This window comes from Colletotrichum fructicola, assembly GCF_000319635.2.
Source record: "Colletotrichum fructicola Nara gc5 chromosome Unknown KSG_Nara_v1_contig05, whole genome shotgun sequence".
Lineage (NCBI taxonomy): Eukaryota > Fungi > Ascomycota > Sordariomycetes > Glomerellales > Glomerellaceae > Colletotrichum > Colletotrichum fructicola.
Genome location: NW_027094055.1, coordinates 2,362,664 through 2,379,240, shown reverse-complemented (window position 1 = coordinate 2,379,240; position 16,577 = coordinate 2,362,664). Strand labels below are relative to the sequence as shown.

Below are 16,577 nucleotides of genomic sequence, written 5' to 3'. Positions count from 1 at the left end.
TCTTTTGCCTTTTCCTTTTTTGGGGTCACTTCATTGCATAGTCCGGAGTTTAAGCGTTCTTCAGTGGGATTTCTTTTGGTGTTGTACAATAGTTTACATGAATAGAGGAGAGGTGGCGGTGATGATGCCGCCCGCGTAATGATGATTGAATGAATTGGTATGTCCCGTTACCCCAATAACGCCCTGTTTTCATTGCGCCGTTTATCCCGTTGTCGGATCTCTCATTTTCACTCATCATGTAGTGCTCTCATTCCTTCTTGGCTCAGCCCTTGCAAGCAGGACTCGGGCTGTCATTTCCCCTCCGCATCCCGCCGAGCAGCCAGTCCGTCAGCCCGACGACCTTGGCGCCCACGCCCTTCTCCCAGTCCCCGCTTTCCTGCACCGTCTCGATGGTATGGCTCAGTATCCGTCCCTCGGAGTCGAACTGGAACACGAACAGCCCCGTGAAGGGTTTGTCGCCATCCTTTTCCGTTGCGGCGCCCCCTGCCGTTGTCGTCGTGGCCGAGCCGTTCTTCCCACCGGCGCACCACCTGACGACGAGCTGCTCCGGCACAGCTCCCGAGCGCAAGGGCGCAAAGGGGAGAGGATGCTTCGTCACGCGCTCGGAGATGATGGACAACCGCACATTGCCGACCAGAGGTAGCCTGTTCCAGGCGATCGGGGCGCTCCAAAGAGCGGCTGTATAGGCTACCCTCCCGGAGACGGTTGGCAGGTGAGGATGCGTCGTCGGAAATAGGTGGAGGGAGATGTTGGGTGCGAGGATCTCCTGGGGGAGGGGTGACTGGAGGACTTTGGGGAGGTGTTCTTGTAGGACGCGCAATGCTGTTTTTACCTCGTATTAGTCTTGTCCTCATTCATTCGTTACGCAGTATAGTTTGGACGTACTCTTGCCTAGATTGGCATTGTTTTCATTACCGGGATTCTTCCCCGGCTTCCCGCCGTCGGCTAGCACCGTATTGGAGGGGTTGAAGTAGCGCTTCGGGGGCTCGCCCTCCTTCGTCCTCTGGCGCGCAAGAACGAATGGAGGGGGAGGCGGAGACGGAGCTGTTGCGGTCGCTGCCACCGCGGCTGCCGCAGCGACGGTAGCAACGGCGGTCGAGGGATGCGTCAGGACGTTCGGCGTGTGCAGAGAAGTGCTTGTGGGGTTTGCGCAGGAGGACCAGAGCTGTGAGGTCAGCGGAGACGTCGCGGCGGCGCGCACGCCTGAAGGTGCCGATGTAAGACGCAAGGCGGCCATGGGACCTGAAGGGCAGTTATCATGAAACAAGATTGATATGCATTGAAGTAGCGAAGCAGCAAAAGGAAGCGATGACAGCGACGCAGCAGGGCAGGCGGAAAGAATGATGTCAGGAAGAATGTGGAGGATGGAACAGGCGGAGATAATTTTTTTAGGGGTGGGCAGCAACGCAGGCCAAGCTACTCAAGGTAGCTCTGGAAGGCCCGTGGCCCAGGAAGGTTATCCTTTATCTTAGGTATGTACCTTAGCTACAGTGTAGCCGGGGTTGCGGAGAGGGTCCCGCACGCCCGGCAGGACACCCCGCCCCACCTCGACATCGGATCGGAGACGACATCCGACTTCCATGAAGATTCGAGAACGTCACGGTCGCGGGATGTTGTGGGAAATCTTCTTCTCATTGTATTGATGTTGCTCATATTCTTTCTATTCTTTTGTGGGACCAACGCTACCAAGTAGGCAAAACTCCGATGACCATAGGCAAATGTGATACACTTCAGGTAATATACACGCCGTGCCTTTTCTCACCTCGGGTGAGGGAACTCGTCCGCAAGCTGCAACCGCACACCGACGTTCATACTGATCAGCTCCTGAACCAGAAGCTTCGCAGCATAAGGCATCGTCATTTGTGTCACCTCCCTGGTGCTCTTGCAGGTGTGGCAGTAACCCTTGTAACCGAACAGGCCGCACTGCTGGCAAATGTCGAGCTGGGTTCCGTCGGAACTAATCATCAGACGTTCCAGAAGCAGCTGAGAAGCACCGTACGCGATCAGACAATCACGCTCCATCTCTCCCAGACGAAGACCACCGTCTCGGGAACGACCTTCTGTAGGCTGGCGAGTGAGGATGGCTCTGGGACCACGCGAACGCGAGTGCATCTTGTCCTGCACCATGTGCTTCAGACGCTGGTAGTAGATGGGACCGTTGAAAATGTAGGCCTCCAGCGGCTCTCCTGTGATACCCGAGGTGAAGTAGTCCTTGCCTTCCCATGAGAAGCCATGATCCACCAATGCAGCACTCATCTGCTCCAAGGGGTGGGAGCGGAAAGCGTCACCAAAACCATAGTCCTTGCGTCCATCCAACACAGACGCCTTGCCCGTCAGGCACTCGAGAAGCTTGCCGACAGTCATTCGAGAGGGGAAACCGTGAGGGTTCATGATAATGTCGGGAACCAGACCTGTGTCGGAGAATGGCAGGTCTTCCTGGTCCACAATGATACCGACGACTCCCTTCTGCCCGTGACGAGACGAGAACTTGTCACCAAGCTCGGGCCGTCTTGTTTGTCGGGTTTGGACCTTGACAACCATCGTCTCTCTTTCGGTATGAGACACCATGACCTTGTCGATGTACGCAGGGTCAGCTATTCTGTATGAGATGGACGAGTCGCGGAACTCGCTAGGACCACGATCCATCCCGATGCCGGTCGATCCCGTGTCAAGAGGGGTCTCTTTCTTGATCATGGTCTCACCCGAGTTGATCTTGTAGCCGACAATCGCCAGACCGTCGTCATCGAGAGCCTCGTGCTTCTTTGTGCGACCATTCTCGTCATTAACGGGGTCTCCAATTCGCTCGCGACGTCCGTTGGGGTATTTCTGCAACTCGGCGGTGTACTTGCGGAAAACCTGGCAGCGTCCAAAACCACGATCGCAAGACGCCTTGTTTAACACCAACGCGTCCTCAATATCATAGCCAGAGTACGACATGACAATAACAGTCGCATTCTGTCCTGCGGGAAGCTTGTCGTAGTTGACCAATTGGATGGTTTTGGAAATGACCATGGGCCTTTGAGGGTAGACCAAGGTGTACAGAAGGGTATCAATGCGGTTGAACTGGTTATATGCAATAGCTCCAATGGCTTGCTTACCCATGGCGCATTGATATGTGTTTCTGGGGGACTGGTTGTGGTGAGGGAAGGGAATAAGACCGGCAACGGCACCGAGAACCGTAAAAGGCTCGATTTCCATATGAGTCGTGGTCATGGTAACGTCTGTTTCGTAGAGAGCAACAAGCGTGTCGTTCTCCTCGTTTACATCGAGATATTCGACAATACCGTGTGTCAAGAAGTCGTCGAATGTCGCCTTGCCCAGTTGAAGAAGCTTGAGATGCTCTGCCTTCAGCTTGGGCTTACCGTTCTTGACGATAATATACGGCCGGCAAATACGTCCTTCATCAGTGGCGATGTGAACTGCGTTGAAATGGTTGTTGATGTGGATGCTAACGAAAGGAGAGATCCAGCCTCGCCTCCTCATCGTTCTGAACTTGCCAGCAAATCGCTTCGGGTATCTGGTCAGGGCGAATGGTGTTCCATTGATGTGGATAACGAAGGACCCTTCGCGATGCATCTCGCCACCGGAAAAGTTTCTGATGGGCTCAACACCGGCATCCAGCGTAAAGACCCATCGTTTCACGGGTTCCTCCTCGACATTGGTCGTGATATGTGTCATGAGCGCCAAGTTCTTCACCAAACCACAAGCTTCACCTTCTGGTGTATCCGAAGTACACAGCATACCCCATTGAGAGGGCTGAAGTGCACGGGGACCAGAAACTTTGCGGGTCTTTTCAAACTGACTGCTGATACGAGTCATCATACCAAGTGCGCTGATGTAGCTGAGACGACTGAGTACATGGGTGACTCCAGCTCGGTTCATGTTGAAACGCTTGACAGTCCAGTTGCCCGTTTGGATGGCGCGGTTGATACCCTGTCCAATCATGTTGGCATGGTTGCTAATCATGTTGACGGCGTCGAGCGGAACAGCTCGATTGTCCTTCTTGAGGACCTTGTCGATGCTGCTCTTGACGTTTCCGCAGAATTGCTTGAACAAATCTTCAAATAGCAAAGATAGCAGTTGACCAGCCAACTCAAGTCGCTTGTTTCCAACGAAGTCTCGGTCGTCAACGAGGCTGAGGTTGCTCTGCGCCATGAGAACACGTCGCGTCATGAATGCGACGTACACTGCCTTGGGGTAGAAGTCCAGCCCCTCGATGGGAACGTGGGCGATGATGAGGTTCGCCAGAGCGTCGAGAGCCTCCTCGACGTGGTTTCGTCGGACTTGCGCAGAGAACGGCACTCTGCTCTTGCCCATCTTCACCCTCGCGCCGATGTACTCGAGAGCTTGCTGCTGAGTGTAGACTCCAACCTTGGTCGCCTCTTCAAACTGTACAAGAAATTCGTCTTGGTACTTGCCATTGTCTCCGGCGACGAGCTGCATAATCTCATAGTCGGAGAGACCTCCTAAAGCCTTCAGGATGATGACGATTGGGATACCTTCTACCAAAATGTTGGCAGTCAGAAGGATGCGGTCCTTCTTCAGCGTGACGTACGTCTTAGACTTGCGCTCGTGAGTAGAACTGGTGACGGAGGCGGTGATGACGTTGTTCTTCTCGTCGGCTTCGACGATGACTCTGTTCTTGCTGAGCTGCTCCTGAATAAGAATGACCTTCTCCGTTCCATTGATAATGAAGTAGCCACCGGGATCAAGAGGGCATTCGTTCATGCGAGACATCTCTGCGTTGGTAGCACCGCCGAGGCGGCATATGGAACTCTTCAACATGACAGGCAAGCGGCCTAGGGGAACGTTCTTGCGCACAATCTTGGACTTATCGCGAATGTAGGCGATGTCAACCATGATGGGAGCGGCGTATGTCATGTCGCGCAGGCGACATTCCATTGGTGTGACCTCATTCTGTGCTCTGATGTCGTTGAAGTCGACACGACTGGGCTTCTCAACCCTGATATCAGTGAACCTAAGAAATTGGTCAGCGCAGTCCACGGTGTGAAGTTGAGATGAGCGGTGTTGGTGTTGACGGTACATACTCAAGCCAGAAGGAGCTGTTAACATCGCTGCGAATGATGCGGTTGGCCCGAACAATCTCCTTGATTTCGTTTTCGACAAAGAAGTTGTACGAGTCAATGTGCTGCTTGACGAGACCCTTGACCTTGAGGAAGGCGGGCAGAAGCTGGAATTTGTCTTCCTTGGTGGAGATGGGATCTGTGAGCTTCTTTCCGTTGTAGAACGGCTCCAGTAGAGCCTCGAAGCCGTCGTCTTGCATGTTGAATGTCACCGTCGACTGCACGTAAACATCATGTGTGGGCGACGTTGATATCGCGTTGTATGACTACCGCAGAAGAATTTTGAGGCGTCGAGAGCTCGAGTCACCTTGGTGAGAATTCGAGGAAGGTGGCGGGCAGCAGCAAAAAAGTTTGGCCCCGCGATACCGGGTGCTGCCAGCTGCCCCATTAGATGGGACCGCGACGGCGAGACGCGCCGCAGACATCAATGCTGCTGACTGTCCGAGTGAGTCTTTTCTTATCGCACATCGCGTCACGTGCCGATAATAGAATAGGACCCACCCTTTCACCCCAGCACGTTCCTCACCGAGGTGAGCCACAAGCCCAGCCGGGAAAGAGGCTGCATGAAATGGCCGTGGCACCACCGTTGGAGCGCTTGAATTTACTTTCCCGCCTAAGGTTATCAGGCTGTTCATCCCAACCTCTTGGACTGGTTCCTGGACTAGCCGGGGCACAGTTGACTCAGGCACGCTGCACCGAGAAAGTTGATTAATACTGTCAAAACATGTCATGGAAGGTTCCATAGTGGTATGATACTCCAGGGAATGGTCGTTGAGATTGCCAAGTCATCTCTCAATCGCTTCACCGGTGGGCTCAGTTTCTCCGGTCCTCAAGTCTGGGTCGAACCGTGACAGCAATGGTCATCCAGGAGGTAAACGGCAGAGAGGACTTTGGGGGTCCCGCTCCATGCTGTGCGCATCGTGCATCCATCGTGCATCGCAGTAGAGCAGGCTCGGAATGACCAACATGGCGCACGTCTTATTAATTGACTGACAAAGTGGATATTCGCGAACGCGCGACTTTGCATGCCTCCCTCATTACCTAGTCCCAATGAAGATTCTGCCAGATCTAGAAGTAATCCGTTTCACGCAAGCACTCAAACACTTGTTGATAAAGGGTAAGGCATTTTGACAAGGTCTCTTGCCTCAAGCGGTTGACGATGCTAGCAAGGGGTGGGGGTTCCTCACTTTTCCAGGGCCTCTCGTAGGTGGGAAAGCCGAGCCAACAAGGGGGAAGGCAGCAAGATGGTGACAGTGCCCTGGCGCTTGCTGCAAGCCCCGCCATCCAGCATCTTTCCTCTCTACCTCATACTTTACCCCTCCCACTCTGCTCGGACGACAAGCCTGTCTTCGTCACCCCTCACTTGAGCCATTCCCTTGGAATGCGCCTGTCTAATTGATTCTTCGCATTTGCCGCTATTAGCGTAGAGACACATTGGAATGACGAGCACGCTCTTGAACACAGCAGAAAGGCTCACCCGCAAACAAAGACAAGCGTCAATCAATGCCATTGTTGCCTTGGCTCGCCTCCAACGGCCCCTGCCGGCCGCTGGCCTCTGACATCCGCCGCCCTGAGTCTGTCGTCACACAGCAAGGGATCAGAATGCTCCCCGCAGGGTTTCCTTTTGTACGACCCGCAGCAGATGTGATGCAGCGGCGGCAGCGCCGTCTGCGTGTTGCGTTGGCAGAGGAGAATAAGTGTGGCAAGTCGAGTTGCGTCGCTGTCCATCACCGCAATCGCAATCGCCCCCTCTTCGTCTCCAGATATCAGGTCCTGATCGGTTAGGTGGTGAAGCTGCCCCGCGACGACGATGCGTCTCCTTCGCATCTAAGCCACTGCATGTCACTTTATTGCACCAACCATACGCTGGACAATCACATCGGGGGCGCAAAGCCAAAATATAAAATAAGAGGAACGTTTGACACCCTCGGCATGTTGGCGAACAAGAAACCGATTAGATCGTTTGCTGTGGCGTACTGCCGGCCGTCACCAAAGGCGCCATTGGCCTGGATACTATCGTTCGCCCTCAGCGTCGACTTCTGGCCAGGGCTGCCAACTATGATGCAACAAGCCAACACCGCGAGTCACGATCTGCGGCCCCAAACTCTGCGGCGCACCGAGGGTCCAACCTCTTCCTCTACAACTGGAGAGGGTCCCTGCCGCTGGGCAAGCGCTGGGGTATCGCAACACGGGTGACGATTGAACCAGAGCCTAGGGCTTTGCCGCTTTTGCCTGATGGAGCCTTTCATCAGCGACTAAGGGACTGACGCTCAAAAAAGGGGTGGCGAGGGAATATTCGAGCTAAATGATCGTCAAGCCGATTTTCCTCGAACTAGCGCAGGAAGTGGCAGATGGAACATTGCCCAGCGATTCTAGCCCATCACCTATGCCATTTTTGCCTACACTGCAAGACTGGCATCCGTCAGCCGGCATGCTGCAAGTGACATGGGACGACAGCCAGGCCCCTCCGCGATCAGAGCCAGCGGCTTGAGAGCTTGAGAGCAGCGCTTTTCGACTGCCTGCAGCCAACTCCTTCTACATGTCCACCAGGCGAGCTCGGTACAAAGCGAATACCTCTTCACGCCTACTCCAGGGTCGATCTGGAAAAGTCACTGCAGTCCGAGTCTGGAGTCTGGTCACTTTCCACACCAATCCCGCTGCCCACGCCTGCTTTGTCGCAGACTCGCAGACAGTCCACTCAATGCGGGCCTCAAAAGTCGGTGTAGAACGGAGCCGCTACAAGCCTCCGAATGCCCATGCCTGCAGCCCAACAAATCAGTACTTTGCACTGCTATTTTCACCTTGAGACAGGTGACTCCAAGGCTACACAGAAAAGGCCTCGGCGGCATTATGACGAAGTCTCTGGGTCTTTTGCCCCCAAAGCATGGGTCGTGACAAGCCTGCTGTCGTGTGGGAAGTGGGAAGATGCAAGTCACTTCGCGACCCTCCCAAGCCCACCGGCCACGACCCAAGATGCTGCCGCATCGAAAGGCCTGTCCCGCGGTAGCAAACGCGCCCAAATCGCGGGGCAGCACATTATCATTAGACTTGTGCTGAGGATGAGGCTGCATGGCTACACCAGCCGGTCGTCTCTTGACTCTCGCGAGACCGTATCCATCCGGAGACTTCAAGAATTAGCTCCAATCCACAATTCTTAGCTTCATGTATGTACTGACGGGCAGGGAGTGTTTTGCATGCAGACTTGGCCGTTGGTTGCCCGCTGCGATGCATGTCACCCCGGAGTTGGAAACTCAAGCATTGGAAACTCGAGCGATGCTGGAGAAGATACTTCCTCTTACAAGCGGCTGGTGCTCGTGCGCTACCCAGCCCAGGCGGAATCGCAGGTCGGGAAGACCCTGTTCATCTGCCAGCGAGTTTGCGAAGAAAAACAGAAGTGGGAAAACAGCAGTTGGAATGCGTTGGAGCATGGCAATGGTAAGGCAAGGCAAGGGTGAACCTTCTTCTCAAGCTCGAGCAATCTCCTGAAGCCCCGTGCCGCAGCTCACCGACGGCGGGTTGCAACCCAGTGCCGGTTTGCGATGTAGGAACGTTGCGGAATGGTATCCTTGGGACCAAGTTGTCGATTAGCGGACCAATTGGATCAAATATCACCTCTCAAGACCGACTTGTGCCCGCGAGGTCTGGTATGCGGCCCAGGTATCTCTGCTTCTGGTGTCATGATATTCAAGTACTTGGGGTTCCGGTCGTTGTCATCTTGGCAGAGACTAGCTGGATGGGTGTGTCATTGTCGCATTTGCACTACTACACACAACGCGGAAATCACTCTACTAACTGTTCATTGTTGACAGAGCAAACCAATGACAGGGCTTGGAGCGGCAAACGAAACTCGTCGTTCACATACCCATGCGCGCATCTCGCTCTTGGGCAGCCCCGGTCTGTCCACTCGATCAGGCAGATCTTCGATAGCCGTGGCACGGACATGGGCTGCTCTGTGGTGTACAGTCGAATTTTGGATGACTGGCTGTTACGAGCGAGATACTCCTTTTGGTGGATATATCGAACCAACTCAAGAATTCAAAAGAGGCTGGCAGAATCCCCAACTCTTCTAAATGCATTTTTTCTTCTCATGTTCCCCATCCGGGGGAGTGTGTTGTCACCCACACAGGGTTATCCAAGTCCCGAAGGCAATGCGACGCAGGCTGTGCGTGGCACACAGACACCGTCGCTAGACCTGTTGTCAATAGCAAGCTACAAAAAGACAGCGAACAGGCTGTGGCTACACCGCCTGAGACACATGCGAATCCTTGGTTTTGGAGGTTGCTTGGCACCGAGAAGGAGAGGCAGAACGACAAATTACGAGCAGGGTAATCCCCAAAGCGACGAGCCCTACTTCGCAGATTGCCAATTCGACAAAAGTCAAGCACCAAAATGAAGAAGAGCGGTGACAATCTCGTCGAGGCTGACCGGAAAACAATGTGGAAACGCAAACACGCCCTTGAACTCTGAGGATCTCGGGCCTCCTGTCAGACCGAGATAGAGTTTGCGATGCACTGACAAAAGGCCATACTGGTGGTGGTCAACTCTCAGTCCCTCTCTCTCTTTGAGGTTGACAAGCGTCGATGGTGGGCCAGCCGCTGCATGTTGCTATGGGGAGACGGCGCCCCTGACAGGAAAGCGGAAGGAGAACATCGACTGGGCCTAGTACGGAGGTCCTCCGACCTCCGACCTGCTAGACTCGGCGGTTTCTCTGGCTGTTAGTGCACCAGCCCCTCAGCAATACCTAGGCAGAGGATGGGAGGGGATGAGGGGGGTAAGAAAAAAAACGAAGGGGACGGAGGGGTGGAAGCGAAGTGACTGGGTTTGCTCGCCATTGACATCGATTTCGCAGAGGTTCAAAGTCAGATGTCTACGAAAGGAGTTAAGAGCTACGTTACGTGTGAGCCTGATTCGCAGTTTCTGTCGGTACAGCTGTCGGTACCAGCAAAACAGCATTCAGAGCAAGGCAACAAGACAGAACCAGATCTCTTCCGCGACTCCTATCATAGACTCGTGTACCTGAAAGGTATCCGAGATCAAGTCACCAGTGCAACCACACATGTTCGCTCTCCTGCGCGCTGGTGCTGCTGCGGTAGCGGGACGGTTTGGACAGGGTACCTGGGCGGCGTACCTTGTCTCCCACTGGCTGTCTTACTCTTCTGGGAATGATGAAAAGGCATGCCAAAACTGCCCGCGCTGCGTCAGGATACCATCCACACCAGATACCCAGCATCTACCACTGCCACATGCGCGCAACACCGCGGCCACTGCATATGAAATTGTGCCGGTGCTGTTCACACTTGGTACCTGCTCTGGGTGCCCGCAACCTTGGCTCCAACCTGGACAGGTACGGCGGCACTCGACCTGTTGGATGCTGCGCGGACCAAGACAGGGCAGGGTGTCGTAACGCAACCCGCAATGTGCTGCCAGGTACTTTGGCTGCTTGCCTGGCAGGTAGGAACCTCAACCCCGTGCTCTCTCTACCTACGAATAGCCTGCAGTGAGGAAGGCTAGGGCAGCTTTGGGCAGTCACTGAGAGCCCAGGAGAGTGGAGGAGGGGGAGGGGAGGGGGGGAAGTTGCCAGGTCCCTTGGGCCCCCAGCCCCAGGTCCAGCGGCAGCAATATGGAGAGCGAGCGAGTGAGCGGGCGAGTGAGATGCTGTGGTTCCTCTCTGTGGTTCCTCTTTGCGATGGTGGCCCCGTCAAAACCCCTTCACCCCCGTCGACGGCGCAGGGGTATCTTGGGCCGCTGGCTGGCCTGCCACGCCCTCTCGACCGTGCTTCTCTCCCACACCCAAAAACGATACATTACCTTCTTATGCTCCAAACCTGTCGCTCTCGTCTCTTCCCACGTACGTCGGGTTTCTTGTCCAGTCTCTTCTCTGTACACCATCTTGTGTGTCCGTGTATTTCAAACCCTCTCCAGACTGCCGCTCCTGGCTCTCCAGGGCGCGACGTGTGAGACTATATCCCGAGTGTATACTCTGTTCCGACGCGGGCAAGAAGAAAAAGGTGAGTCCCTGGTCCATTTACTTACTGTCTTTATGCGTTCGCAATCCTGCATCCTGCGCGTTGAGGGAGCAATTTCGCGACATGGCGGCAAGAAACACATCTACACACAGAGAGAAAGACAGAGAGACAGAAACGTTTCTGTCCTCTCTTCAGTGCCAGCGGGCTATTGCAACGGCACTTCACCTGGACGGGGGGGCTTTCAGATGCGCAGCCAAACCCGACTCAAGCACCCGCAAAGCCATATCGCATCTCGGCATGGCTGGGGGTTGTTGCTTGACAGACATGAGAAGAACGAGGTAGTGGTGCGCGGAGGACGACGAAGAAGCAAGGACTGGGACGGTTTCGGTTTGCGATTCGAAGAGACACACCAGAGGAGACGGGAGCTGCAAGGCGAGACATTGGGGTCTCACGCTGCTTAGCCTTCTCCAAGCGCTCTCTGCTGGGCTTGACGTTGGTTTTTCCCCTGCGGCCCTGGATGTCATTCATCCTCACGGTCGTCTTTCAGGGCTTCACCGACTACCGCCCGCTTTTGGAGAAGGCCAAAAAGCAACCCCCCTGACCAGCAACCAACCCAACCCGACCTGGAAACCTTACGCAGTCCCGTCACTTTTAGTTCGCCAGATCCGCACCCCGCCTCCGATTTTCCTTGTTTTCAAATTCGCCAAACCACCGCTCTGTTCTGTGTTTCTTGTCGTCGTGGGCTGCGATCTCCAACTCAGATTCGCAGCAGCCTGCAGCGTTCTCGTTTCTCAATCCAGTTTATCCATGTATTTGTTGCTGACCGCCAGCCGTACTTGATGCCAGCAGTAATATAGAACGCCATCGCCACTTGGCCCCTTCGTGTACGAGTTGGAGTAAACCGGACGGCCATATGGACGACCTGCGATTTCGATCCCAACAGCCCCCGCGTAACGAGCCCACGATGAACACGCTTGTCTCACCTCCGCGGAACGGCAGCCGCATGCCTCAGCCTGTTCAGGCCCACGATGGGCGCGGCGCTCTGCCCCGCCGCTTCACCACCGATTCGGGGCGTGTACCAACATTGTCGTCTATTACCAACCAGCGCGGCCCTGAGATGGGCAATGATTACAATGTACGTCGTCATCTCTGTGCATGGCACTCGCAGGACTTCGCGGATCTGCCATTGCGATGCCCCTGTTGCCATCGCATCCGTCGGTGCACAAGGTAGACTTGGGCTGACAAGTGAATTAACAGACTTTGCACAAGGTTCAATTGGTTCGTGGACCTCCCCTCCCGCCCCGTTTCCGTGACGGCAAGCGGCAGCCCGATGACGGCGCGATGCTGCATTCGACCGGTGGCGATACTAATTCTCGGGCCAGATTGAGAAGAAGAAGCTCGAATACGAAAGACTCCGAGAGCAGAGACGCCGATTCGAACTCGAGATGCAGAAGCTGGAGCAGGCGCAGCGGCGCGAGGAGATGGAGCTTGCCAAGATGCAGGATGACCTGCGCCAGGGTCACCAGTCGGAACCGACGACGCCTCCCGAATACCACGAGTCGTCTGGCTTCCCCACGATGTTCTCACGCCCGAACCGTTACTCGACGTCCAGCCTGACCTCTCCCCCGGGCCTGTTCAACCGTCCCGGCCGCTCGGGATCGCAGCTCACCTCTCCTCAAGCAACTCTGATGCAGCAGTCTCGCTTCAGCTTTGATGAGCATCTCCCGTCCCGGTCCGTCCCCGGCTCTCGAAGAAACAGCGACGAAGACGAGAAGGAGGAAGCTGTGCGTCAGGACCCGACCAGCCATCGGTCCTCTAATGCGTAAGTGCTGTAATCGGTGCATGTGTTTGTTTTCTTGGACAAGTCGTAAGTATGAAAATCTGGAGTTCCGAGGACTCTTGCCATTGGTTGCGCCGAGAGATACTGGTTGTGTTGTGTGGGCGGGCGAGTGTTGCAGTCGAAATATCGTCTTTGGCTGCCTCGGAAGAGCTCTTGCGACTCAAGGGTGTAGTGGATCGCTTCCTTCCTGCAGTTGCTCTACTCTCAGTTCTCTGGCCTCCACAACACAAAAACTCAGGATCCGTCTTTGAAAAACCTCTACTCATCACATCAACCCTCGAGGTCCCCCACCACCACCACCTCACGCCTTCTTCACAACGAACGCTCCACCGGGCTTTTAAGTTCCTTCCCTCATTCAACCTGGCGACTTTGTGAACAACCCTTTCACTTCCACAACCAGTCTTCACAACCACAGTTGCGCACCTGCCTATTATCCACCTGCGCGCCTCGCAACTACCTTTCCAACTACTTATCGTTCCAACCACAACTTTCGCGCCTACCTTTCGACTGTCAACTCTCGATCGCGCCTCCTACCAAATCTTCAACCCGTTCAAACTCATCGCTCCAAATTCACTTCACAATCAATAGCTTCCTTTCGGTCGGGATTCCAAAGCTATTTCAAGAGCTTTTGTTTCTCCGGATTTCCTCACTTGTTTCTAAACGAAACAACTCGACTTGTCCAAGAAGCTGACCACAGGCATCTTCACCTCTTGGACAATGGCTGACTCTCAACCTTCTGACAACAGCTACAACCGCTACTCCATGCCTGTCACCAGATCTCGCACTGGCTTGTACGGCTCTGACCTCGACCAAACCGGCACTGCTCGATTCCTCTTCGGCGAGGAGGACGCTTCTGGCGAGCACAAGTACGGACACGGCACTGACGACAACTTCCCTACGCTGGTGCGCCGCGACGACCAAATGGTAAGTCTCACTCTGGTTTGCTCTGTTATTTTGCTCTTTCCCAAATCCATCCATCATCGAGTTGCCCCCCCAAAGCAAGTAGCAAGCCAGTGTGCCTGATTGGCCCCTGCCCTGGTCATGATTGGCTGGTGAGTTGAGTGAGGTTGAAATAGCATCGGGAAGGAGCGAGCAGCAAGCAAGCAACCGCCGCAGCTTCCCAACCTCAACTTGATTCATCCCATTCACCCCGCCCGCCTTTCCTTCCACTTCCACTTGCACCTTTTCTTGCCTTCTTCCTCTCCCAAAATTTCTGTCTCAAAAGGATTTTTTTTTTTTTCACCTCACGCACCTTCCCGTTCTCCCTCTGTTTGTTTACAGTAAACACTCGCTCTCCCTCATCACCTCCCTCCCCTTCACCTCAAGGTCGGAGTTTTGCAAGAACATCACGTCGTTGTCGACACACAGACTTCGTTACAACACAAATTGTCAATATCTGTTCAGCGTTGACATTGTTTGGTCGTGTAGCTCTCTGCATCCTCCGCTGCCCTTGATCTTGCCCTCTCTCCTTCGCCTGCCCCCGACGCGCCTCCCACGAACGGTTGGGGCCATATTAACCGTCATCGAACCCAACAGAGCTTGTCTGCTATCAACACGTCTTCGCTCAACGGAGCCGCTTCGTCGGGCGAAATCACCAACAGAGCCAACGCCCGTCACTCGCTCGATCTCAAGTTCTACCCGGACGCTTCTACCGACAACCAGAACTCTGTTGTCTCGCCGACCAACCACATGATGGCCACCCCTCCCAAGTTGCAGAGCTCCTTCTCTGCCAACGACATCCCTACCGTCAAGAGCACCAACAACGCTTCTGTGACCAACAACCACGCCCAGCAGCACTTTCATAACCACAACGCCAGCATTGGTCGCATTCCTGCCGGTGCTATTCCGGGTCGTCACAGTCGCGAGCTGTCCAGCGACAACAACATGGGTGGTCCCCGTGAGCAGCCCGGTCACTTCCCCTCCATCCAGTCTGCTCTTCAGGCCAATGCCGCTCCTTTCGGCCCTGGTGCTCCGGGTCCAGGCTTCCCCCACACCTCTCAGGGTAACCAGGCTCCCAACGTTGCTCCGACTGCCGGACCCAACAACACCTACGGCAACTTCTATCCCAACGGCTACGTCTCCCCGAGCAACCCTGGCCCTGCTGGTCCTCCTGGCCCTCCCACCTCTGGTCCTGGACATTACGGCATGCCTCCTCTCTTGGCCATGGGCATGCAGAACATGAACCTCGGTGGCAACAATATGTACCCCGCCCAGAACTATGCTGGTTATGGCGCTCTCTACAACCCGCAGCATCAGCCTCGCGACAGCCAGGCTCGAGTTATCCAGCATCGCCGCCAGATGGATAACGAGGGTACGTTTTTTCCTAATGTATCCTGTCCTGACCCGTCATGCTAACTGGTTCCAGCCATGTCACGCTACAATGGCCTCGCGCTCGAGAACGTGGGCGGTCAGATTTACGATCTGTGCAAGGACCAGCACGGCTGCCGCTATCTGCAAAAGAAGCTCGAGGAGCGCAACCCGGAGCAGGTCCACATGATCTGGCTTGAGACTAACCAGCACGTCATTGAGCTCATGACCGACCCCTTTGGCAACTACCTCTGCCAGAAGCTCTTGGAGTACTGCAATGACGACGAGCGCACCGTCCTGATCCAGAATGCCGCAGCCGACATGGTCCGCATTGCTCTCAACCAGCACGGCACTCGCGCCCTGCAGAAGATGATTGAATTCGTCACCACCTCCACCCAGATCGAGATGATCATCAATGCCCTGCGCTACCAGGTTGTCGAGCTTATTCAGGACCTCAACGGCAACCACGTCATTCAGAAGTGTCTTAACAAGCTCAGTGCCAAGGACGCGCAGTTCATCTTCGATGCTGTCGGTACCAACTGCGTTGACGTCGGTACTCACCGTCACGGCTGCTGTGTCCTCCAGCGCTGCATTGACCATGCCTCTGGCGACCAGAAGGTCTGGCTCATCTCTAAGATCACCGAGCACGCCCCGATTCTGGTTCAGGATCCCTTTGGGAACTATGTGGTCCAGTACATCATCGACCTCAACGAGCCTTCCTTCACTGAGCCTATTGTCCGCATGTTCAAGAACCGCATCGGTCAACTGTCTCGCCACAAGTTCAGCTCCAACGTCATTGAGAAGTGCCTGCGCTGCTCCCAAGAGCCCTCTCGTGACATGATCGTCGAGGAGCTCCTTACTCCTGGTGAGATTGAGCGCCTGCTCCGCGACTCTTATGCGAACTATGTCATTCAGACCGCCCTCGAGTATGCGACTCCCCACAGCAAGTTCCGTCTTGTCGACGCCATTCGGCCCATCCTGCCGTCTATTCGCTCCACCCCCTACGGACGTCGCATTCAGGCCAAGATTCAGGCTTTCGAGGGTCGCAGCAGTGCTACCTCCAGCGGCCAGACTACTCCTGCGGACGCCAGCCAGGGCCAGATTGCCCTTCGTCCCAGTCACAACCGTGCCATGTCCAACACCACCTCTGTCATTGCTCCTGGCGGAGGCTTCGGTAACGGTCTGAACGGCGGTCTGAACGGCGGCATGGCCCCTCGCGGCGCGCAGGCCAGCTACCCCACGCCCGCCAACATTACTGTGCCTCCCCCAGCTCCTCCTCAGAACCAGCGCATGCAGCAGTACGGCTACAACCAGCAGCCGCGTACCATGGGAAACGGTCCTGCTGACGCTGGCGCCGGCGGCGAGACCCAGTGGCTGTAA

At 55.2% G+C, this 16,577-nt stretch overlaps 3 protein-coding genes across 3 annotated transcripts; 1 reads left to right on the top strand and 2 right to left on the bottom strand.

Moving 5' to 3' along the window:
• Positions 1–262: 262 nt before the first annotated feature.
• CGGC5_v009335 (Uncharacterized protein) lies at positions 263–1,237 on the bottom strand (the record flags this gene model as incomplete). Its single annotated transcript, XM_032035566.1, has 2 exons — positions 263–822; positions 886–1,237. 2 exons carry the CDS (start codon positions 1,235–1,237, stop codon positions 263–265), a joined length of 912 nt encoding a protein of 303 aa, XP_031885523.1.
• A 521-nt stretch (positions 1,238–1,758) lies between these two features.
• On the bottom strand, positions 1,759–5,284 carry rpc2 (DNA-directed RNA polymerase III subunit RPC2; the record flags this gene model as incomplete). Its single annotated transcript, XM_032035567.1, has 2 exons — positions 1,759–4,978; positions 5,049–5,284. The coding sequence occupies 2 exons, from the start codon at positions 5,282–5,284 to the stop codon at positions 1,759–1,761; spliced, it is 3,456 nt and encodes a 1,151-aa protein (XP_031885529.1).
• A 6,730-nt stretch (positions 5,285–12,014) lies between these two features.
• Positions 12,015–16,577, top strand: CGGC5_v009333 (Pumilio domain-containing protein; the record flags this gene model as incomplete). Its single annotated transcript, XM_032035569.1, has 6 exons — positions 12,015–12,185; positions 12,308–12,328; positions 12,433–12,872; positions 13,637–13,814; positions 14,319–15,201; positions 15,256–16,577. The coding sequence occupies 6 exons, from the start codon at positions 12,015–12,017 to the stop codon at positions 16,575–16,577; spliced, it is 3,015 nt and encodes a 1,004-aa protein (XP_031885526.1).